The 22,711-nt window shown below is 56.2% G+C and overlaps 4 protein-coding genes and 1 long non-coding RNA gene across 7 annotated transcripts; 2 read left to right on the top strand and 3 right to left on the bottom strand.

Annotated features, from left to right (window-relative positions):
* Positions 1–3: 3 nt before the first annotated feature.
* Positions 4–3,603, top strand: LOC116453588. The gene is made up of 2 exons (XR_004243856.1): positions 4–165; positions 1,027–3,603. It is a non-coding gene; the product is annotated as an uncharacterized LOC116453588 (long non-coding RNA).
* Positions 223–4,438, bottom strand: ALYREF (Aly/REF export factor). The gene is made up of 6 exons (XM_032129200.1): positions 4,172–4,438; positions 3,874–4,005; positions 1,812–1,959; positions 1,584–1,647; positions 1,285–1,462; positions 223–499 (listed from the first exon to the last, which is right to left on the bottom strand). Exons 1-6 carry the CDS (start codon positions 4,397–4,399, stop codon positions 485–487), a joined length of 765 nt encoding a protein of 254 aa, XP_031985091.1. The 5' UTR covers positions 4,400–4,438; the 3' UTR covers positions 223–484.
* Positions 4,439–4,472: 34 nt separating this feature from the next.
* Positions 4,473–5,707, top strand: ANAPC11 (anaphase promoting complex subunit 11). 2 transcript variants are annotated; one of them, XM_032129202.1, is made up of 2 exons: positions 4,473–4,732; positions 4,825–5,707. In XM_032129202.1, exons 1-2 carry the CDS (start codon positions 4,553–4,555, stop codon positions 4,876–4,878), a joined length of 234 nt encoding a protein of 77 aa, XP_031985093.1. In that variant the 5' UTR covers positions 4,473–4,552; the 3' UTR covers positions 4,879–5,707. The 2 variants fall into 2 exon arrangements, with proteins under 2 accessions (XP_031985093.1, XP_031985092.1); XM_032129201.1 differs by having other exon boundaries at positions 4,481–4,661; positions 4,733–5,707.
* Positions 5,708–7,476: 1,769 nt separating this feature from the next.
* Positions 7,477–18,422, bottom strand: PCYT2 (phosphate cytidylyltransferase 2, ethanolamine). Of its 2 annotated transcripts, XM_032128696.1 has the most exons (13): positions 18,315–18,422; positions 17,778–17,866; positions 16,835–16,996; positions 14,858–14,924; positions 14,294–14,378; positions 13,223–13,267; positions 11,817–11,955; positions 11,123–11,205; positions 10,863–10,940; positions 10,178–10,243; positions 9,866–9,931; positions 9,321–9,409; positions 7,477–8,656 (listed from the first exon to the last, which is right to left on the bottom strand). In XM_032128696.1, the coding sequence occupies exons 1-13, from the start codon at positions 18,401–18,403 to the stop codon at positions 8,566–8,568; spliced, it is 1,149 nt and encodes a 382-aa protein (XP_031984587.1). In that variant the 5' UTR covers positions 18,404–18,422; the 3' UTR covers positions 7,477–8,565. The 2 variants fall into 2 exon arrangements, with proteins under 2 accessions (XP_031984587.1, XP_031984588.1); XM_032128697.1 differs by lacking the exon at positions 13,223–13,267 and having other exon boundaries at positions 18,315–18,418.
* Positions 18,423–18,431: 9 nt separating this feature from the next.
* SIRT7 (sirtuin 7) lies at positions 18,432–22,634 on the bottom strand. The gene is made up of 10 exons (XM_032128695.1): positions 22,484–22,634; positions 22,271–22,408; positions 21,717–21,821; positions 20,746–20,816; positions 20,574–20,646; positions 20,020–20,118; positions 19,317–19,553; positions 18,993–19,073; positions 18,738–18,844; positions 18,432–18,651 (listed from the first exon to the last, which is right to left on the bottom strand). Exons 1-10 carry the CDS (start codon positions 22,577–22,579, stop codon positions 18,447–18,449), a joined length of 1,212 nt encoding a protein of 403 aa, XP_031984586.1. The 5' UTR covers positions 22,580–22,634; the 3' UTR covers positions 18,432–18,446.
* Between the last annotated feature and the right edge of the window lie 77 nt (positions 22,635–22,711).

The raw sequence follows: 22,711 nt of genomic DNA, 5'->3' as shown, positions 1-22,711 counted from the left end.
GACCGGACCGGATGGGCGGGACCGAGGCGGAGCGGGGCAAGACCGGCAGGGCGGGGCAGAGAGGGATCGGGACCAGGAGAGCGGTCCGGGACCAAGAACGAGATCAGCGGGGCAGAACGGGACCGGGACCGGCGGGGCGGGACAGGTACACGGCAGAGCATCACGGTATGTGCGGGAGCGGATGGGGCGCGGGGCCCAGCGCGGCAAGGCATCAGCCACAGCTCTAGACATGGTTCTATTTTATTATGGCAAAGGTGAAAAAGTCACCTTGGCCCAACAGGCAACCAGAAAAATTTATCCCAAAAATAACTCGGTACAAAACAGGTCTGCTGAGAATTAAAAAAAACCTTTACAGGAGTTAAAACCTATCCCAGAACGTAAAAGTAAAACAAATCCCATCCTCGGTAGTAGTAGCCACAGCCGCAGCCCCTGCCGGGAGTGTGGAGCAAGATTGGAGTCCTTCCCTGCGCCCACTGCTGCCGCTTTAGCTGGTGTCCATCTGGAAGAAAGGGGAGGAACTGTCACCATGTGCCTTGCAGCAGCCCTGGCACCCTGTAGCACCCCCCTGCACCCAAGCCCACCCACTTCTTTGCAGGCAGCCTGGCCCTGATGAACCCTCAAGCGCTGCAGGACAGGCATAGGCGGGTCCAAGCCATAGCACACTGTGCTGAGCAGGACAGCACACCACCCCCCTGCACTGCTCCAAGGCTTTTTCTAGAATCCTGTTTATCCCACTTCCTCCATGCTCTTGCCCTGACTTATCCCGGTCCTGAACCACCGACTTCGCTGTTGCGGTGTCCTTGTGGCCTCAGCTCTGTTGGGATCCTGACCCGGCTGCGCCACAGGCTGAGCAAGTTCCAGGTACAGCTGCAACCTGCCCATGGCTCCCCAGGCTGGGGCTCATTTCTGCCACCAACATTGCACCCTCCCCCCAGCAGCACACCACACACAGTTTTTCCACATGAGATTTTCCTTTCTGTTTTCTCATTCCTGCAACCTATTAGCTCTGTGGGTTTTGTTCTGCAGCTGCTGTTCATAGTGGCTGTTCCAGCTACAGAGCCTGGCAAGAGCAGAGGCTATTCCTCAGCCACCAGTAACAGGTGACAAAGTGCTCTGGAAAGCGAAGCTGAGGCCTAAGCCAAGGCACAGCTCAGCTTCAGAGAGAGACTGCTTCAGTCCAAGGACCTGGAAAATGTTTTCCCTTTTCTGCCAGCTCCAGACTGCCAGTGCTTTCTAGGATGAGATGCTGTGGGGAGCCCATGACAGTGCCCAAGCAGCACTTACCCTGGCATTGTAAGCATCCAGCTGTGCATCTAGTTCTTCTGCAGAGAGCTGCTGTTTGGAAGTTCTTCCAGCTCCTCTGCCTCTCCCTCTGTTCCCGCCACGAGTCCCTCGCCTGTTGCCTCCACCTCCAAATCCCCCCGAGACCCCGCGGTTTCTGGTCATGCCACCTCTGTTTACACTGTGAGTTTTAAAAGCAACTGTTTTAGTGCCGTCAGCGAACCCAAACAGGACCCACGTTCCCCATCAGGGAGGGGTCCTGCACCTTCCCGCCCCACTGCTCGGGGCAGGGGCTGCCCCACCTCTGTGCTGGTCTCCGCTGCGTGTCGATCTGTGACGTCACCAGCTGGATGTTCATGGGGCGCCCTGAAGGGAGGGAGAGCAGCCGTGAGTCTGCGCAGGACACGCAAGGTGGGAGGGAGCGACACGGATGTGCGGGAGAAACGGGCACGCAGGCAGGGACACGGATGCGCAGGTTGCTCCACTCCAGCGCTGGAAACAGGCCATGGAGATGGGCCACACAGACTCACCATCCAAGGGGACCCCGTTGTACTGCTTCATTGCCTTCAGCGCATCAGCCTTCCTCTCAAAATGCACATCTGCCGTTCCTAGACTGCGACCAGATCTGTCATAGTGCACAGCTGCCTTCTTCAAGGTCCCAAACTCCGCAAATAGCTCCTGAGAATGAGAGGGAAAGGAGCATGCCCATCCATCAATGCTGCAAACACTGCAGCTCCCCACACAGACACACTTGGCCAGCACCAGTGCTTTTCCAACCACCACAGACAATCTGGAAAAAGAGCCAATGGCAGAGGGAAGCACAGCCCATCAGGAAGATTTCAGGGAGTTGTCGTAAGTGGCAAAACCAAGCAGGACTCTGCATTCATGTCCTGCAGAAGGCACATTTACAGCCAGTGAAGCAATTCAAGGAATGCTGAAACCTGTTTCTTTTCCAGTGGAACTGGGGGACTTTGTTGAAGATGAGTCAAAGTGGCAACTATTGAAAATACTCCAGACCCCAGACACCTTTCTCACAGAGAATGACCATGGGAGTGCAGGGATCCACAAGACGATGACACTCTTGCTGCACTGAACTTGTGCCCATTAGGAACATACCCCAAAAATGGAGACCAACAAAGTCCTCTGCTGCGGTCTGTCCTTTGCTGCCACAAAGGTTGGAAATAAACAGGCAGCAACAGAGCCACCAATTTTGTTTCTCAGGTGCTACATTTGGGAAGCTAATGAGGTTACTGCACAGCCTGTGTCAAGCTGCTCCTGAATCACAGCAGGACTCCCAGCAGGGCTGGTGGAAGAGAGCTGCAAAGGCCACCTGGCAGATGCTTTCTGGATGGAATGTGGCAAGCAAGGCTGTGTCAGCTCTGCTCAGAGTCTGAGGTCAGCTGCTCCTGCCTCAGAGGACACAAAGAGCAACGCTGTGCAGCTCCTTCGTGACCAGAGCTCCTCTGGCCTCTCGCACCACATAAAGAGGCATTAGCACAGGAACAAAACCAATCCCACATCTGAGGCAACACTAAGTTACGGGGCTGGGGGCCAAAGCCATTGAGTCAGCCCTGCTGTTAAACAAATGCAGTGGGAGCTTGTGCAGCAGCAGGAAGGTGAGTCCTGGCTGCACATAAAGCGCAGGGGCCGAGTTTTACACACTGCGGCCTCACTGCAACAAACAGGAACTTATTTAAACCCAATCTGAACTTACACAAGGAAAAGAGGTGGTGTGCAGCACACTACCCAGTGAGTAGGTGACCTGACAGAGCTCCTTTCCAATTCCCCAGGCACAGCCAGATTGGTGCGTGGAGAGGCTGGAATGAATGAACCGATGAGGAAAGTCTGACAGCAGTGGTTTGGTTTTCCCTAGTGAGGACACAAGAGCCAGGGGCCAGGGTGATGGCAGCACTCTGTGGCGTAGGAGTGCCTGCCAGGGACACACGTGGCACTCAATTCCTGCACAGCTCAGAGCCCACTCATGACCCTGTGACACCCCTCGGCCGGGTGGGAGCCCCCCTCAGCCTCCAGCCCTGAGGCAGATGCACCAAGCACCCAACTGCAGGCACTGTGGGCTCTGACCAGCCCAAACGGGGCATGGCCACAACAGGTGGAGGACAGTACACCAAGACAGCAGCACAGGGGAGCTGTTCCCCTGACAAATAACTGCCTGGTTACACTGATGGGTGCATCCGTGGGAACCCCTCAACACCCAACAGAATGTGATTTGACAAAGCACCAGAGCCCATGGCACCGTTAGGCTACAGCTGCATAGAGTAGGAGCTCACAGAGTTCACAGTAAATTCTCCAATCACAGCTTGATCCAGCACAGTCCCAGCATCGTTCCCCGTTCCCGTGCACCGCGGCAGTCACTTACAAAGCATCTATAAACCGGGTCTTCCAGCCCCCTCCAGACCACCACGATCGCGGCAAAGCAGGCACACGTAGTACAAACCCCATCACTGGGGATTCACCCGGGAATCCTTGACCCCGGGCGCAAGCGGAGCAGGGCCGGCAGAGTTCCCGCGGGCACCCGACCTGGGCGCAGTGAATGAGGTCCCCGCTCCCCCGCGACGCCTCCCCGAGCCCCACCTGGATGTCCGCATCCGAAACGCCGAAGTCCAGGTTGGACACGAGCAGCTTTCCACCGGTCTCCACGCCGGCCCCCGCCCCGAAACCGCTGTCGAACAGGTCGTGCTGCCACTTCTCGGGGAGTTGCTTCGGCTGCAATGAGACCGGGACCTCGCTGACCGGCGCCAGGGCCTCGCAGCCCGCGGCCGCGCCGGGAGTGGACAAAGGGCCGCCCGCGTCCGCGTCCCTGCCCCGCGCGGACCCTCCACCCCAGCCCGCCGCGCCGCCGCGGCCCAAGCCCCGCCTGCCCGGTCCGTACCCGGCTGTAGGGCGCGGGCCTGTTCCTGCCACCGCCCCGGGCCATCACCGGCCGGTTCCGCACGGGGCCGCCGCCCGCGCGCCCGCCGCCCACGCCGCCCCGGCCGGGCCCGCCCCCTCGTGCGGTGCCGCCGCGGCCCCGGCCGCCCCGGCCACCCCGGCTGGCCCCACGCTGGCTCCGGTTCAGCTTAATGATGTCGTCCAGGGACATGTCCATCTTGTCGGCCATGATGGCGGCACCGCTCCCACCCGCACTTCCGGCCGCGCTGCGCCCGCGCCGGAAGCGGAACGGGCGGGGCGGGGGCGCGGCGCGGCGGGGGCGCGCAGCCCTGTGGGGCGGGTAGCACTTCCGGCGGGACCGCACCGGGACCGGGACCGGAACATGCGGGTGCGCGTGCGGAGCTGGCACGGGGTCGCGTCCTGGCTGTGGGTGGCGAACGACGAGAACTGCGGGATCTGCCGGATGGCCTTCAACGGCTGCTGCCCCGACTGTGAGTGCGGGACCGGCACCGACACCGGTTACTGCGCACCGGGCGGGGCTGACGGTGTGTCCGTGCCACAGGTAAGGTTCCCGGCGACGACTGCCCGTTGGTGTGGGGGCAGTGCTCGCACTGCTTCCACATGCACTGCATCCTCAAGTGGCTGAACTCGCAGCAGGTGCAGCAGCACTGTCCCATGTGCCGCCAGGAGTGGAAGTTCCGGGAGTGAGGGCGGGGACGGGCCACCCCCGGCCCGCTCAATAAATGTGTGGGCGCCAGTCGCGTGTCCGTGTCTGTGTCCGGTGTCCCGCGCTCGGGGTCGGTGCACGGAGTGGGGGGCGGGAAGTGCCTCCGCCGGGCGCCCCGCGGGCTCCGCCGCCCCGGAAGGCCGGGCCGGGCCGGGCCGCTGCGGCTGCGGCGAGGGCGAGCGAGGCGGGGCCCCCGCCCGGCTGTAAAGGCGGTGGCGGCAGCCCCGGGCGCGCTGCTCGTCCTGTGCCGCCCCGGCGAGCCCTTGTACCTGTAGACGACCCGGCCCCACCACTCCTCGGTGGCCAGAGCCTCGGGGCTACTCTCTGGCCTGTGTCGCTCGCCGCCCACCAGCCACTCCGACACTGACGAACCCGATCTCGCTGTACTGCTGCCCAGCTCGGCCCACCCCCCCTTCGGGGCTCTGCACCGCGGTGAGTACCGGGGCCGCCCCAGGGGCTTGGGCTACTCCCTGCGGGACGCTGGGCACGGTTCGTGCTCCCACCACAGGTACTGGGGCCCCTTCACCCCCGCGGTGCTCTGCAGCTAGCAGCAGGAGCAGGATGCCCACCCTGGCAGGTGTTGGGCAAGCTGGGGGCTCCCCATGTCTGCTAGCCAGCCCAGTGCTGCCACAGACCCCAGTCCCTGTGACGGTGTCTCCCACAGGTGCTGTGCGTGATGGATATGGCCACTGAGCTGCCAGGAACTCGTGACGCTCTCTGGCGTAAGGCGGGCATGACTATGTCCTCGTATCTCATGGAGTGAGCCAGTGCTGGTGGCTCTGTGGTGACAATAAACATGCTTGGGATGGCTCTGTCTTGTCTGTCCTCGGGTAGGGAAGTGGAGTGGGGGAGCCCACCCAGATCTGGGTAGCTCTGGGCTGCTGAGCCCCCCACTCCCTCCTGTGGTGCTGAGGCTGCTCAGATACCCAGCAGAACAAAATCCCTCAGGCTCAGGGACAGCCCAGCGCCTGTGGGGACTGCAGGGCACAGTGCAGGGAGAGCAGGGGCCAAGGGGCTGTGCTGGACAGCAAGTGACTGCAGGCATGGCATCTGTGTCCCTGTCTCCCCACAAACAGAAAGGCCCTGCTCCCCCTTGTGCTGCAGGAGACCTGGCACAGCCTCTGCCCAGCCCTGGGGCAGCTCTGGCAGCAGGATACAGACTCGGTGATGAGAGTGGAATGGCAGCAGCCCCCCCACCACCAGCTGTTCCCTAGGAGGGACACCCCTGGAGAGGTACCTAGGGTGGCCACCTCCTCCACAGAGGTGAGTCCAGGAGCACAGCACCCAGTCTGGCTGCAGTCCCCATCCTGGTGGGGGTGCCCAGGGCCCTGCCTGGCCCCAGTGGCTACCAAGCTCATTAGGAAAGAAGCCAAGGAGTCCCCCTATCCCAGCAGCGGCCCTGGCTACAGCTTTGACACACCATGGACGTAACCTGCTGTGCCATCCTTGGCACAGCCCAGCCCAGGTAGAGACTGCTGCTGCCTGTGCCTGCCCAGGAACCTCAGTGGGCACTGGGGCCACCAGCTGCTGCAGGGGACACAGCCAGGGTCCCCACCATGGAGGATGTCAGCACAATGCCATAAGACCCTGCTGCAGCTTGACTCCACCCCCAGTCCTGGTGCTGAGCTCCTGCCTGGAGCCACCATATGGACCCTGGGGGTGACCCCCAGTCCTGTTTGGGGCAGGGGCTTTGGGGGTCTGGGCCGAATCTGTTGCTCCCCTCAGCAGGGTTCATGGATGCTGTTACAGGTGCCTGCTACAAATGCTCAAGGGAATGCCAGGCACTCTGTAATCTGCATCCAAGGGGGGGATGCTGTGTGATGGGTGCAGGAACCACTCTTGATCTTCTGTGCCTGGAGGGGGAAAAAAACCCACCAAAAAAACCAAAGAAAGAGCACACAACCAACAAACCACAGAAACCAAACAAAGTCACAAAATTCAGGCCGTTTCCTCTTGTCGTCCCCCCATTTTAACTCTACACTCAGTTATGCCCAGGGATTCACAGGTTGTCAGTAAACAGCTCACCAGAAGGGCCCAGAGGCACTGGGAGAAAGGAACCTTGTATGCCAAAGCTTTCAGAATAAAATCAGCAGCAGCTCTCGAGGCCTTGAGGAACAGAGCACCTCCACTGCACCATGGCTGAACCAGTGGAGCTGACATCTCCACCCGCCCAGCAAGAGCAGCAATAAAATGCTTCTGTCATTTTTTAGTAACAGTGGTACCTGCCTGTGTCCTGGAGGCGGCTCAGCAGTGCGCTCAGCACAGGGCCCCTGCGTCACCGAGGTTGAGCTGTTTGTCCTTAAGGACAAACTCCTCTGCAGTGCCCGTGGGAGGGGGCCACACGCTGCAGAGGGGGAATTTGTGCACATAGCTGGCAGAGCCCAGGAAGGGGCCAACAGCTCTGAGTTGTGGCTGCTCTGGGGCTGAGGAGCCATTGTGCCAGCCCCAGCCGCTGGAGCTGCAGAGATGCAGTGGGAGCGTGGTGCACCCACTCAGTACCAGTGCAGGGGGGTTGCAGCACATGTTCCCTATGCCCCCTTTCTGCTACCTGGGCTCAAGCCCCAAAAAGACCAATGCACAACTCTTCAACATTTTATTAATGATCAGCAATAAAAGTTTACAAGAGAGAGGACACCAGACACAGCCTGGAAGGACCATCTGGCACAGTGCAGTGAGCTGCTCAGGATATCCACCACAGTACCCTGGAATGTAAGAGGCAAAAGGGGCTCACAGCTCAGGACCCATCCTCCCAGCCATGCACCTCCCCTTAGAGGCCATCAGAAAACAACCCTAAAACTTCACCTGGCCAGGTCCCACCCTCAGGTAAGCCATCGGGCACAAGGTGGGCTCTGGCAGCAGCAGCAAGTGGGTCTCTGAGTACAGTCCACACGAGGCATCGGGTCCTGCTGCCTCGCAAATGGAGAGCCTTTGGGAAAAGGCCCCAGGATTCCTATGCCTCATGTGGAGCAACACCTCCACCTAGCACGCCAGCACCACCTACCCCTGCAGCAGCTGCCACCTGCAGCCTGTCACTGGGGCAGCAAAGGATTTGCCTTTATCCAGCTCAACCCAGAGTAGCTCTGGGTCTGTGCAGGGGCAGGAGCTGAGGAGAGGCAGCACAGTGAACCCTAGAGCCCAGCACCACCTCTGGCAGCCAGCCCCTTGTTCCTAAGCAAAAGCTGCAGGAGGAACTACATGAGCCCTGTCTTGTCCCCGAGGCTGCTCGCTGTCTGTCCAGCCACCCACACCACTGCCCAAGGGGCTGCTCTGGAATGCAGACCCCAGTCAGGACAGCAGAGTCTGGCAGGGCAAGGGGACATGGGCAGCTCCTCCACTTCCCTCCTACTAAGAGCCAGAAATGGCAGAAGGTAAAAGCACATCAACATGTTAAAACATTAGTTATAATTAAAACCTTTTTTTTTTGTCAAATCTCCTCCTGGGAAAGGGGTCGGGGACTGATTAACGGAGATAAAACTAGGCAGCGGAATCCCAACTCGTTTTGTCTGCATAATTAGTGCAGGAAGAGCTAGGACAGCAGAGGGTAGGACAGCACATCCTGAGTGCCAGCAGTGCTGCCCCCCCTTCAGGGGTCTTTTCCTGAAAAGCTGTTGCTCTCCTGGAGGGTGAAGTTGCAGCGCTCTGTGGACCACACGTTCACGCTCTGCAGCCTAGTGCTTCTCCTCCTCCAGCCTTCTCATGGCCTCCAGCACAGCCAGCTCTTTTGCTTCTTTCTTCTGGTTGCGAGCTTCAAACTCCAGCCTGCAAAAATCACACAATGCTGTGAGATTCTCATTCATCCTTACCTCTTGTAGACAAAAGCACCTGGAGCAGAAGAGCACTGCCTTCTCCTATGCTGCTCTGTTCTGAGAGCACTTCAGAAACCACTCCGGATCCCCAGACTCCTCCAGAGCCTCTCCCAGAGCTTTCCATGGCTGTTGCCATCACTGCAGTCCTGAGCTCCCACACTGGTCCCACCCTACTTCTTTCTCCCTCTGTGGAAGAAGCTGCTATTCCATTCTTGGGCTGTCCTGGGTGTTGTAACACCAAAATCAAATTTATCACTGATGTAAGCCAAGGTGCTGAAGGTGAAGGACTCAGGCCTAAAGAAAAAAGACCAAAGCTCTGAGAGAAGCAACATGCTCTTTGCCCCAGGATACAGCAAGGAAATTTATCATTATAGGAGAAATCCAATAAATGTGCCACGTAGCACATTCTGACACAGCAGAGTTAAGCTGTTCCTTTCCCTGTACAGACTGGTACAACCACAGTTAAAGTCTCCCCAAGCTATGAAAGAGGAGGAACAAGTTTTCTGACCCTTTGCCTTTAGATAACCCCTTCTCTCCCTATTTGGTCCCATTAATCAGTCCCCAGACATTCTGGATGGAATGGTATGCGACAGAACCAGGAGACAAAGAAATCCAACCTGTTCTTGATGATTCTTTGCACAATTAGATCTGTGGTGAGATTGCTGCCACTGTCCACCAGCTGGAAAATGCCACGTTGCTTCGGTTCCTGCAGACAGACATAACACTGGGCTGTGAAAACATGTGGGACCTGGGTGTGCAGCTCAGCAGTGACAGCTGAGCTGAGTTGTGGCAAGTCCCGTGGTGGCCAGACAGGCAGGATGCACAGCGATCTCCTCGGAGGCAAAACAAACACTTGCTGAAAGCAAAGCCCCACATACACAGGAGCTGCCCAGGACTGGAAGAGAGCAAAGCACACAGGATTTCTCACCCTGCCATGAAGGCACAGAAACAGGCAGAGTAAAACAATGCCTGGAAGAGTGGAGCTGTCGGGAATGATTTACTGACTGCTCCATGTAGCTACCCTCAGGGGTCGATGAAAAGCTGCATCACCTGCCAAAGCCCTGCCCAGGTAGCCTCCTCTGAAATACACCTTCTCAGTCCAGGAACACAACCAGAGCCAGGCTCTGTATATCAAATGCTGACAAAGCAGCTGGTACTTTACCTCATATGGATCAGAACCGTCCTTGTCTGGCACTACCTCAGTCATCCCATGGCAAACAAGTGTTACCTGGAGAAGGACACAAAAGTCACTGACAAGATCCAAAAGATGACAGGGACATTTCCTGCCACTACTCCCACAGAGCACAGCCTGGAGATCAGCAAAGCCACCCTCCTGCACCAGCGTGGCAGTCCCTCTGTAACTCACTGAGCAGGACACTCCCTCCTTGCACCCCTGTGTCATCCTGCACCACTTTAGCTCCCCACACACATCACACACCAGCATCTTCGTGTCCATCAGTATGCAAGGACTCACCCTGAAGTGATCCAACAGATCAGCAGTGACAGCGTAGGGAGCTCCAATCACCACCTCTGAGACATACTAAAAAAGGAACCAGGTAGGGTCCAGATTTGAAAAAAAACCCTATCAAACAAAAACTCAAAACCCAATCCCAAGCCAGAAACCAGCTGCTTCTTAAAGAGACCTGAGCATGTCACCTGGCTATAGACTCAGAAGTTCAAGTAAGGGAACAGGGAAGTGGGTTCAGCAGCAACTGCTTGTAACACAGTAGCTTTTTGTTCCTCTACAGAATGTCCTTTCTGTGCCTACAGAGCAAATCTAGAAGTTAATTGCTCCAGGCACACATTTCTGAGGCTCCCCATGATTTTGTCCCAGGAATTTTCTCCCCTGCTGCAGGAAGCAGAGTTTTCTACTGGCATATGTCTGTCTACACAGAGCCACACAGCTCCCTACATGGCCCGGTCCAGCCCTGTCCCTGCTGGCAGAGCAGCTGGATGGGTCACCAGCTTGGATCAGCCAGGATAGCACAGAAGCCCAGCAGAGCCTCCCAAGAGTTCATCAGCACCTCTGGCAGCCTCAAGTGACTCATCTTGTCTGTCTTCTCAGGGCGCACCAAGGAACTCATGCAAGATCACTGAGCACAAGTGAGCACCACCAGGCTCCAGGCAATTTCTGGAACCGCGCAGAGACACCCACTCACCCTGCAGGCCAGGACACTGAGGGTTCGCTCATGGATGTTCATGATGGGATAGTTCTTCCCTTTGTAGCGATTCACCTCCTACGGCAAAGCACCAGTCACAGTCAGAAGAGAGACAGAGCAACTCCTTTCCCTCTTGCTCTCTCCCAAAATGAAATTCCCGTATTGGTCAATACATCCCTGTCCTGTCTCCCGGAGCACAGCCTGCCTGGTTCAGAGAACAGGGCCAAGCAGCTCTGCCTTTGGACAGGTTCTACACGAACCTGATCAAAGTGCAGCCCAGCAATGATATAGGGTTTCTCTGCCAACTGGTGAACCTTCTCCAGGAAATCTACATGACCAACATCTGCAGATCTGTTTAAGGAACTGAAGCTCACATGGAAAACAGAGGAAGGAAGACAGAAACAGTGTCACTCAAAAACGACAGTGGGAGATGGGAATCCCTAGGATTTTATTCTTGTACTACTAATTAATTGCCTATTTCCAAGAACAGTTGCTGCCTCCCTCCTCAGGTTCCACCGGTTCTGGGCAAAAGCCAGAGATTTTTTTAGCTCCACCTTACATGGACTCAGCTTTGCCTCTATCCAGAATTTCTACTTGTTCCAGATGTAAAAGCCTCAAAGCCTGCCCCAGGAATGGAGTGTCAGCTCCAGATGCTCTGTTACAGTCTCTCGGTCTATGGCAGCCAGTCTTCACCACAATCATTAGAGTGTTGAGAGTATCCAACTGTTGTCCTGAAATCCAATAGCCACAGATTGCTCCACAGAGGAGCTACAGCTTCCTTCTCAGCATCCTGTGACTTAGAAACTGCCAGGAAGAACTCACTCCTGACTCCTCCCTCATGTGCAGCTACAGAAAAGGAAAAAAAAAAACCGAGGCAAATATCCAGTCTGGTGCCTCCCAACATGAGAACATCAAACAAAGACCACTGCTGCAACCAAAGAGAGTCAAGGATACGGAACAGGTCAAAGGCTCCAGCCACATAGATGATGGTGTCTCCCGGCTGTGGCTCCTTCCCCGATGCAAACTGGATGATCTTCTGGGATGTCTGCAGGAACTGCGAGACGCCAGTCCAGGGACTATGACCTTTGGGCCCCTGTGAAAACATACACCAGACACAGCTTCTTTCCAGGCTCTGTGAGGGGGTTTGGAGAACACAGAACACAGTGCTGCGCAATTTGCCCATCTGAATTTCCTGGCAACTGTAACAACTCCTAGCACCTTGGACTTTCTACATTCCTGGCATCAAGTATTTAGGCAATTTCACAAAAGCCCTTTATGCTCTGTCTAAATCATCCCCTCAGCAGCCAGCTCAGGAGATGCCAAGAGGAAAGCTCAGGAAGGAGGAAGACAACAGGGCAGGTCTGGATTTCCATGAGAAGCAAGACATGCTCGGGAGACAACACGCGACCAACCTACAGTCTGCCAAGCCTCAGGGCACCTGTCTGGCCCCTCAGCTCTGAGGACAGAGCTCGGTCCCCACCACGTGGTAGTTGTGCAAACAGCCACCAAGTCACCTGCTGTGCTCCCCAAAGCTGCTCCACGGGACTTGGCAGGACACAGACACTGCAGCTGAGGCCAGAGCAGGCCCTGCAAAGGGCAGCACGCAGACAGCTCAGCTGGCGGGGTCATGTAGGGTACCCAATGCCCTGATCCATTCTACCCAGATCCAAGCTCCAGGAAACAGTTGTGCTGGAGCAATATGTCCCATAACACCTGCTCAAGACCCCCAAAATAGTGGGGAACTAAGGATGATTCATACAGGTCAGCAAACCCCCGTGAGTAAAAAAGGCCTGCTCAAGCTGCTGGTGCAGCTCATTAAGCAGGGACAATCCAGCTGCCAAGGAAATAAACAGGGCTGATGACCCTTTAGAAGCAGTGCGAGCTGCAAGCTGGACCCAGCAGCTGCAATGCTGAGAGGGCTGCGCTGCCTTCGAGCTCTGCAACACAGTGTGGCCACGTGCCTGCTGGGTCAATACCTCCCAAACCCAATACACCACCTTCAAAACAACACAAGCACTGAGAGGAGCATCCACAGAGGCTGTCCCTGGGCTGGAACCACAGGCACTCGGGTCCCAAGGGAAGTGGCAGGAAGTAATTTACAACAAGGAAGGAATCCAGCACAGGCTCAGTGGGGACAGCAGCCCTGTGGTCCCACGGAAGGACAGCTCATGCACTGCCCTGTGCCACACCTGCCCATCACAACCACCGCAGGTGCTGCCGTATGGGGACAGCAGACATTCACCGAGACGTTACTGCTACATGTGGGAGGACAAACAAGCCTGCAACAGGCCAGAAAGCACACTGGGAATCCTTCTCAGGTAGGACAACAACCAGACGTCCACGACCAGAACTCACATTACCTTCCCAAAGTTGTCAGTGTGCTTCCGATAGTCTAGGTCCTCATCCTGAAGGGAGATAAAGAGTCAAAATGTTTAAGCACTTGCACAGCTCATCCAACCAAGATATGCTTGTGTGTGGGAAGTGCTGGGAAGGCCAGGTTCAAAAACGCACACCAGGCATCTGGGGCACTGAATGCTGACAAACTGGTTAATACCTAAACCAGAGTCCTGTCCCGGCATGAGTCAGAGGAAATGTGTCCTTATCTGATCCCAGCTTGGCACCACCAGCAAAGGTAGTGGTTCTTGCCCAACCTGCAACCCCTCGAGTGCTGCACAGCTGCATTCTCCCTCAGCCTGGCAAGCCCCTGACAGGACAGCATCCCTTCTCCTGCTAAAGACCCTCATGAGAGCCAGGCTTAGGTCTCTGCAGCAGCCAGCAGCACTGGGCAGATCTCGGTGTGAACTCACGTGTTACAGCTAAGCCAATTTAACAGCTCAGCACACCAAAACATCTCCCTTTGTCCCCGAATTCACCTGTGGGTCGCTTGTTCCTGCAGTTATCCAGGTGATTCTATTCACAGATCCCTTCATTACTCAGTAAATTCGACTCATTACCTGACATAAAACCACCTATTTTACTCTTCCCTGGTTAGGTTAGCTCCCAACCAGCAAGTGAGCTGAGGAGACTCAAGAAAGGTCTGATCAGACTAGAGACAGCAGAAAGCAGAAACGTGAAGCTCAGTGGGAAGGGAGAGGAGTTTCCAATTCTGGCAGCACCTGGCTGACACATCAATGTGCCTGCACTGTGTTGTTCCACCCTGGGAGAAGTCACGGGCTTGCCTGCAGTTCCCTAACATTCCTGAGGCCCACACTGATCATGAGGCATCAGAATCTTTGTTCCATCACACTGTGATCTCAGACATGTTGAAGCAAACATAAGCAGGTTGTTTTGCTGCCACTGCCCGCTCTCCATGCACCTGGGAGCAAGGCGCAGGAGCTCCACTCCTCCACTCTACTCCGTTTGGGGCAGCAGAAGGGAAGAGGTGGCACATGCCCTGTACTCCACCTCCCACCCAAAGCCCTCTGACTCACTATGTTGCTGTGGTGAGCCTTAGTCATGAGCAGCATGCGGCCAACAAGGTCAGTGGTGGACACGCCCTGAGTGCGTTTGCATTCCCTGCGGGAGACAAGCAAAGGATGAAGCAGAAGCCACAGGAGTGTATGCCTCTGTCTTCCCACCATTACCACGGGAATGCCTGTGACATCTGATCAATCCAAACCAGGGGCTGTCCTGAACAAGCCTTCCTTCTCAAGTACGGCATTTATTTGCTGAGCCTCTGCATCGTCCTCACGCCACAGCAACTGCTCATGTGAACAACGCTTCCCTCACTCAGACCTCCCAACAGAGCCAACTCCCAGTGAGGCTTTAAAACCAGAACCAGCATCTGCCAGGAACCAGACAGCCCCACTGGGCAGGACTGTCTGCCCCACTTCCCTGAAGCCAAAATGCTGGGAGCAACTAATGCTCTGACACACATACAGCCAAGTTCAGGTGTGATCTGAAGATAGGTATGTTTCATCTGACTTCCCTTCAGGGCACAAATTCCCCAAAACTTTGCCCAAAACAAGATTAACAGGTAAGCAGCAAGAGGTTACCTGTATCGCCCTGCTGTCTTTACTTCCTCATAGGTGTCCTTGCCATCGATAGTTAAGGTGATGTCATCTGCAGAGAGAAAAAAGCCTCAGAACTGTACCCAAGCTCTCCTGCACAAAAGCAGCAGCAGGTCCCACACACCTAGGGTCGGACTGGAGCTCTGCAATCCAAATCCCTGTGCATGCACAGGGGACATGTCCTGCGCCCACAAAAATGCCAGGGGTTTTTAAGACTACAATGTCTGTGAAGACAAGGATATTCCTGGATACTAAATACCATTACAGCAGTGGGCACAGCTGATTATTGTCTGAATGACAATAAACAGGCACTATCCATATCGATGTTAAAAAGCACCTTTTAGCTCTTCTAGGACTGGTTTTAACCATTGGTTCACATTACAAGTTTTCAGTCAATGAAACAGTTCATCCAATGGAAAGTTCTTCCTCTCAGCGATGGCACTTCCACAGCGACATCCAGGGACCCCTCTACAGAGGCAATTCCGGTTCATCCCTGGCACATGGCTCCCAACTCTCTCTGCAGAAACACCTCTCACGTACTTTTGGTGGTGGTACAAAGCCTTCACAAGCAAAAGCTAAGCTGTTTTCCCTTTGCCAAAACAGTGAGAGGGCAGCCCACAAGCGCACCCACAGTCAGGTGGCTCAGTCCTGCTCAGTTCTCCTAAAACCCAACACCCTCCCCTCAGAGCACAGGAACAGGAGGGCACACACTGCCAGCACAGCTTGGCATGCCAGGAGAGGCACAAACAGCAGGATTGCTGTCACCTTCCCAGATAAGCTCAGCTATTTCCAAACTCAGCTTTTGCACAAACACAACCTGGCAAAACTGCCGGTGCAGGCGTGTTGCTCAGGAGAAGCACGGAATGACGTGGCAGAGGGGATGAATGCAAGCAGTTGGAGCAGAGGCCACAAGCACTCCTCTACTGTCATAACCCCTCACCAAGCCCTGTAAGGGGTCACGTATACCAAACACGTTCAGGGCAGGCAATGAAGTTAATGAGGAATTTGATAACCACTCCATCCACGTGAAAAAAGCATATTTATCTTCTAAAGACTAAGGATTTATTTACATTTAGTGAAATACTTGGCTTATCAATAGCAGGTGGCTGGGATCAGATGAGAGATACACGAAATGAGTGCAAAGACTACTCCTGGTCAAACTAACAAAATTCCTTCAGAGGAGCAAGGAGGAAGGGCTGAGGCTTAATGAGCATCGGCAGCGGCCCAGGAAGGGACAGAGTCCCACAGCAAGTACATTTCCTCAGAACACTGGTTCTCTCCAGCAACTGTACACCAAAAAGTGTTCACAGTAAGAACTAGGTTTCTGGCCACATGGTCAGCTGAGCCACTGAACAGCTTATCAGCTGGATAAAGAGAGAAGCTTTTCAGATCTAACCTTGTCCCAGGATAAGTAGATATAGACATGATTGTATTTCTGCATGCTTACTTTTTCAATAGTGTTTTTCACACTTAAGTTTTATAAATGGCTTTCCCCTTTGCACAAATTTCTGCTGGTACTAAGGGCAACCTCGGGATAATTTTAAACAACATATTTCACTTTTGTAAGTTAAAACCAAGGGCCCTGGCCACTCTCAAGATTCTGAGCACACTGACATGTTTCTCCAGACCACGAGACCAGGAGCAGCTGTGCTGCCCAGTGCAGGCACTGGGAAGGCAGACCTGTATCACGGAGTAACCCCGACCCCCAGTGCAGGTGTTGAGAAGGCAGAGCTCTGCACACACCAGGTATCCTCAACCCCCGTGCCAGCCGGGACAGTGCTCGGTTTGCAGCAGGGCACCAGGAGCACGCAGCCCTGAGGCCCCCTGGGACTCCCGACCGCCGCCGCTTCCCGCTCCTGGGGCCGCTCTTGCTCCCGGGGCTCCTCCCAGGGCGGCACCACCGGTTTCCAAGAGTGCGTGCCCTCCTCCTTGGGCACAGCCACTGCCTCAAACACCACTTACCCCCATGCACACAGAAGTCACAGCTGTACTTGTCCAGGGTTTCCAGTGTGGTGACATAAGGAGCTCCAGGAGCAATCTCATCAACCCACTTGATGGCCTGCACCATTTTGTACCTCTCCTCCTGTGTAAAGACGGGGGGACCCTTGTGCTTGGCAATCTCCTCTGGGGGAGAAACAAAATTCCAGTTAGAAGCACGTCCTGCAGCTACAGTGACTCTCAGTCACAGCTGCCTCACTCATTTCATGGGCAGGTGAATTTCACTGCAGGCTTATCCTCAGCTTGGGATCACTCCAAGGTAGCAAAGGAAGCCCCAGATAGATCAGAAAATAATTTCACCCAGTTGCATTTCCTAAGTGCTTAACAAGGGCCCTGGAATTCACTCAGAGGGCAAAAGGTCTCAGTGCTTCCCTGTACCCAGATACTTGTACCTGAGGGGATGAGCTGGGCATCCTAGTATCCCCCATGGGGAAATTTCCCTCTTAAACAGTAACTTCATACTATGCTTGGTTCATACTAGAAATTCTGCATATATAAACTCATTTGAAAATATATCTTCACATGCAAGAACTTGTTTCTGGCACTTAACTTCCAGATAGCCTTGAAATGAGTTTTCTCCACACAGTAACTTGTTTTGAAACATAAGTTCTGCAGCTCCTACCAGCAAAACCAGACTGATTTTCAGCAGTTTCAACTGTTTTTATAGCACAGAATGCAGATCAACCCTCAGAGCCTGCAACATCTGACCCACCTAATCCTCAGTCCAAAAGTGTGACAGGGGTAACTCCACTCCCAGAGAAGGGACGTTTTTCTCTTGGAAGCTACTGCTCCTGGAGCAGATGGAGGAAGAAGCCTGACCCTATCAGGAGCTCTTGGTTCTCTTGGGGCTAATGCTGCTGGCCAATTTGAGGGGCTACACGAGATGAAACCTGGTAAAACCTCTTACCATCCGTGTGGACCCCAACGATCAAGTAATCGCCCATGGCCCGCGCCTGGCGCAGCTGGTTGGAGTGGCCATAGTGCACCATGTCGTAGCTGGAAAGAGAAGGGCCGGGTCAGCCCGGGTACACCGGGACGTGCTTCCTTGGAAGCTGCGGACAATCTGCCCCAGGCTTTGGGGCTGAAGGTCTCTGTGCTGCCGGGCAGGGCTGTGCCGGTACAGCCCGGTCACCAAGGCCCGCAGCAGCGCTTCCTCCCACCGCAGTGAGCCGGTCCTGGTGCGGCAGGCGCCGGCTGCAGCCCGGGGGGGAACCGACCAGCCCCACCGAGGCCCGTTAGGCGGCCGAGCCCAAGGGCGCTCCCGCCTCCGGAGCGGTCCCGTTCGCTCCTGCTCGCCCGGTGCTCTGCGCGGAGAGCGTCGCTCTCCCCCGGGCCCGGGCCCGTCCCGCCGCGGTGACAGAGGAGGCGGAGGCACCAGCGTAGCCAACACGGTTTATTTCTGCGGCGCCACGACATCACCCGGCCCCGCGCCCGCCCCACTCACCATCCATCGCACCAGACGCGCACGGGCCGCTGACCGCCGCCGCCGCCCGCCGCAGCCCCGCCGCCGCCCGCCGCCCCGTTGCGCAGCATGGCCGCACTGTCACCGGCGGCGCCGCCCCGCCCCGCCCCGCGCTCAGCGGCTCTTCCTGCGCCGGGCGCCCTTGGCGCAGCCGCGGCCGAGCCACCCCCCGGGGCGCCCGACCGCCGCCTCCGCCCGCTCCCGGGGCTGCTCCTGCTCCCGGGGCTCCTCCCGGGGCGGCGCCACCGGTTTCCGCGAGTGCGTGCCCTCCTCCTCGGGGCGCAGCGGCTCGGCCAACGCGAAGATGGGGTCCCGCGCCCTGCGGAAGAAAAGAGAGGGCGGCGGTGGGCGCTGGAGGTGGCCCCGGGCCGGGGGCTCCCACCGCAGAGAGCCCGGGCCACTCACCGGTCGTAGCGCGGAATTTCCAGCCCCAGCTCCGCCATCAGCAGCCGCATCACGTCGTCGCAGCGGCCATGCAGCTTCAGGGCGGCCAGGTCGTCCTTCGGAGTCCACTGCGAGCGACAGCAGAGCCGGCTGCAGGCAGCTCCCCGGGGTGGCAGCGGGGGGCTCCTGCCCGGGGCCTGGCAGGGGCTCGGCCCCACACATCTGCAGCCCCTTGGCTCGCACCTGGCCAACCCAGCGCCAAGGGCTTTATCTCACCTGCAGGTTCACAATATACAGCTTGGGTCGGCGTGGGGGGGGCTTGCTCATGCACCAGAGCCGTGGATACTTTTTCAAAACCTGCCACAAAGCACAGAGGATCAGCACGGCCACAGGCACACGCAGCTGTGAACCGTATCAGCGAGAGGAAAAGGAATGTATTACCAGGAGGGGAAAGAGGGAGGAAGAGAGACTATCACAGATGTTGGGCGAATCCTGACACCAGAGTTTACAGTTGTCTGTTTGGGAGGAGACTGCTCAGCACCAAGGTGTATCACCAAGAGGGAATGCTGCTAACAATCTTCACCGAGTCTCTAAAGTTACCTTTAAGCTGGAACCCAGACAAAGAATCACATCTGCTTTGCTTGCAGCTTCTGTTGCTGCTTCCCAGTTCAGGGGCTGTCTCAATGTCCCCTTCTCCCCAAAGTGGACGATTGTATCTCTCAACTGTGCCCCACACTTGTGGCACATCCTGCCCGTGTGATGCCTGTGCAGGGCTGTGCGCTCCGTCACATCAAACACTCGCACGTACTCTCTGTTGGGTGTACAGGAAGTGCAGACCTGGTGCAGGATGAAAGCAGAAACCTCGTCACATCATCACCATCCCACCCACGAGAGGCCAGGAGCAAGCCTGTTCTCTTGGAAGAAAAGCATTTTTGGGGACAACACAGAAGTTGTAGACAGAAGCATCAGGGATCAGATGCTAACTTGGAAAACCTTAAGTTTTTTTTGAAAACCAGCAAGTGGAGCCACAGGCAGCTTTTGGCTACATGCTGGGAGGGATTTCAGAGAAGGGCTGAGGAAGAGGTCAGAAGCAAAAGGCTCCAGCAAATACAGAGAAAGAGCTACAGAGTTTGATTTGGTACTTTCTAAGTAGTTCACCCCAAACCTGATGTTCTGAAGACAAGAACTGCACAGAGGCCAAGCCCTTGTACTAATTCCTCATGAGCTAGTAGATGATCAAGAGTTTACATTCTCTTTTTGTGAGGCCACTTAACAGTGACTTTTTCCTGCTCTGGCCACTCACCTCTATGTACATGTTCCCATGAAGCTCAGATATTGCAGCTCGGGGTAACCCGCTCCGCAGGTGCAGCCCATCACAGTTCTGAGACACCACATGCTGCACCTTGAAGGGAACAAAACACTGAGCTCCCACAGACTGCACAGGTAACACTCCAAGCAGGTGATGCGCGTGTCCCAAATCGCACCAACAGCCTGTACGTCAGAGCAGGACCCACAGAGGAAGAGCATGGTGAGCAGACCTTTGTGAAAGCTAAATGGAAAGCCCCCTCCTGCTAAACAGGAGGGCTTTCTAGGGCTGGCTGATTCGTGACCAGTTCCCCAGACCAGCCTCACCAGATACAAATACAACATGTTAAAGAAAAGGCACCAGGGGAAAAACTGCCAGAGCTGCAGCCTGCAGCTCACTAAGGAAGGCTTGGACACATCTTCCTACATGGATGTGCAGCCACTTAAGCCAAAAACATAGTCAGGCAATCTCCTGAAAAGCTTTCTCTTCCCTGCTGGGTTTATCATTCTTAGGCAGAGGAACATGAGTAAGGTGAGGAAAAATTATCTTACCAGGTTGTGCTTGTGCAGGCAGGCAATGCCCATATGAGTGAGCGTGGGCTCTGCCTCACTCAGGTCTGCAGCCCTGACAAGAAGCAAGGGGAAAAAAAAAAAAAGCTGGAATTGCCATTAACCTCTTTCAGTATCAGCTTTCTGTCACACAGTTCAGAATTTGGCTCCTCACCTGATGCTCCTGCCCTTCTGCAGCAGTGTCCAAATGCCGTTGGGGCCTCTGTAGTCTGGGATTGAAGCTGCCTGTCACCGGGAGAGAAAACCAGGCCTGATGGGGGGGGTTGTCACAGTTCTTGTACATAAACACAACCAACCCAGGCCCACCCAGGACAACCGCAGACATCTCCATCCATGGCTGCTTTTCATTCACTCCGAGTTTTCCAGCGTAGTTGTTCCTGAACACAGGGAAACCTCCTCATATGTTTTATCTCTCTCTTCTACCTTTCAGCTCTCATTTTCACCTCTACTGTTAGTTTTCTCCAATTTTACCATTATGGAATCCCTCCAGAACTCTTTTTCACCCTTGATTCTTCCCATTTCCCTCCACAGAACTTCATTCTTGAGCCTTTTCTTATTTTCCCTAGACTCTGGTTTTCTCACACTCAGCATCTCTAGCAAACATGCAGGTGACATGAGCACTCAGCCCCCTGCCCTGAGCCATGCTCCATGTCAGCAGAGAATGGAGTGACATTCCCATGTCACACAAAGGTGACAGATGTCACGTTAAAAGAGGTAGAACCAGACTGCTGCTTTGCCCCAGGCGGCTGCAACGAAATAATTCTCAACTGCTGTTTGTAAATTCTAATAATCCCCAGCTGTCCCTGCATGTCCGATAACACATATAACATTCCTGATCCAAGTGGCTTAAGGTTTTACACCAAGTCATTGAAGAGGCTTGAGTGAGGCAAGACCAGCATCCTCTTGCTCAGGCTGCACATCCTGCATGTGGTCAGAGGCAATGCAGCCACAGGATCTCATGGGCAGTAGGAGTGACCCCAGGATGCAGCCTGGAAACTGCTGGCCGCAGGACTCATGCAGCATCCCGGGCTCGTCACGCATGTCCTGTGGTCATTCAGGAACCAGGCAACAGTCCGGCCAATACCGCCCCCTGAAGGGGCTCCAGCTGCTGCCCCCCAAACTCACCGTGCTGATCCCAGCGCCTGTGTAGATGACGAGGTGCCTGGCGCTCCGCACGGCTGCTGCCAGCTCAGCCACCTTTCTCTTCAGCTCCTCTGGTTCATCACACACCTGAGAAACACACCTCAGCAGGTTCAGACAGATCAGAGATACACTACACCACTGAGTCAGAAAGAACAGGGATCTCCCCAAAAGTTTGACTGGCCAACCAGGAAAAGCAACACAAACATTATCAACAGTGGTTTCCAAATGAAAAGAACATGGGCATTGTTCATGGAAGGATGACGGGAAAAAGCTTCCTGGAGACCAGAAGCTGCTGACCCACCCGACGTGCCCACACAGCCACACGCGCCTGGCAGCACGGCTGACCGGAGATAAACACAGGGCAGTCCCCGGAGGGCAGACGCGTTCCCGGTACCGGGACACAGCGGTTGTTCACCGAGGCCTGCCGTGGCTTCAGAGCTCGGCAGCATCGAGCCCGGCGACCTCCGCCCCGCCTCTCCGCGGCCGGGGCCGCTCCCTGCCATCACCGACACGGCTTCCCCGGTCCCGCCGCCCACCTCTTCTTGCCGCCGCCGCAGCCGCTCGCGCCGCTTGCGGCGCCGCTCCAGCTCCCTGACGATGTCCTCGCTCTCACTCAGCACCTGGCACTCCTCGGGGCTCCGCTCCGCCGGCGGCTTCCTCCAGATGCGGGATACCTGCCCGGTGCACACGCGTGGTCACGGCGGCCCGCAGCGGCGAGGTGGAACGGGTCGGGCCGCGTCGTACCATACCTGTCTCCGGCGGTCCCGCTGCTCCTCCTGCTGCAGGATCTCGGCGCGCGCCGCCGCTTTCCGCTCGGAGCGGCTCAGGCTGCCGCCCGCCGCCATCGCCCCGGACCCGCCGCGCCTCCGCCGCCACCGGGCTCAGCTCCGCCGCTTCCGCCTTCCGGTCAGAGCGCGCGCGCCGCTTCCGGCACCGCCCCCGCGCGCGGCAGCGCCCCCTGGTGCCGGGCGGCCCCC

The sequence above is a fragment of the Corvus moneduloides genome, chromosome 19, assembly GCF_009650955.1.
Source record: "Corvus moneduloides isolate bCorMon1 chromosome 19, bCorMon1.pri, whole genome shotgun sequence".
In the NCBI taxonomy this organism is placed as follows: Eukaryota; Metazoa; Chordata; class Aves; order Passeriformes; family Corvidae; genus Corvus; species Corvus moneduloides.
This window is presented reverse-complemented; position numbering and strand designations above follow the sequence as displayed.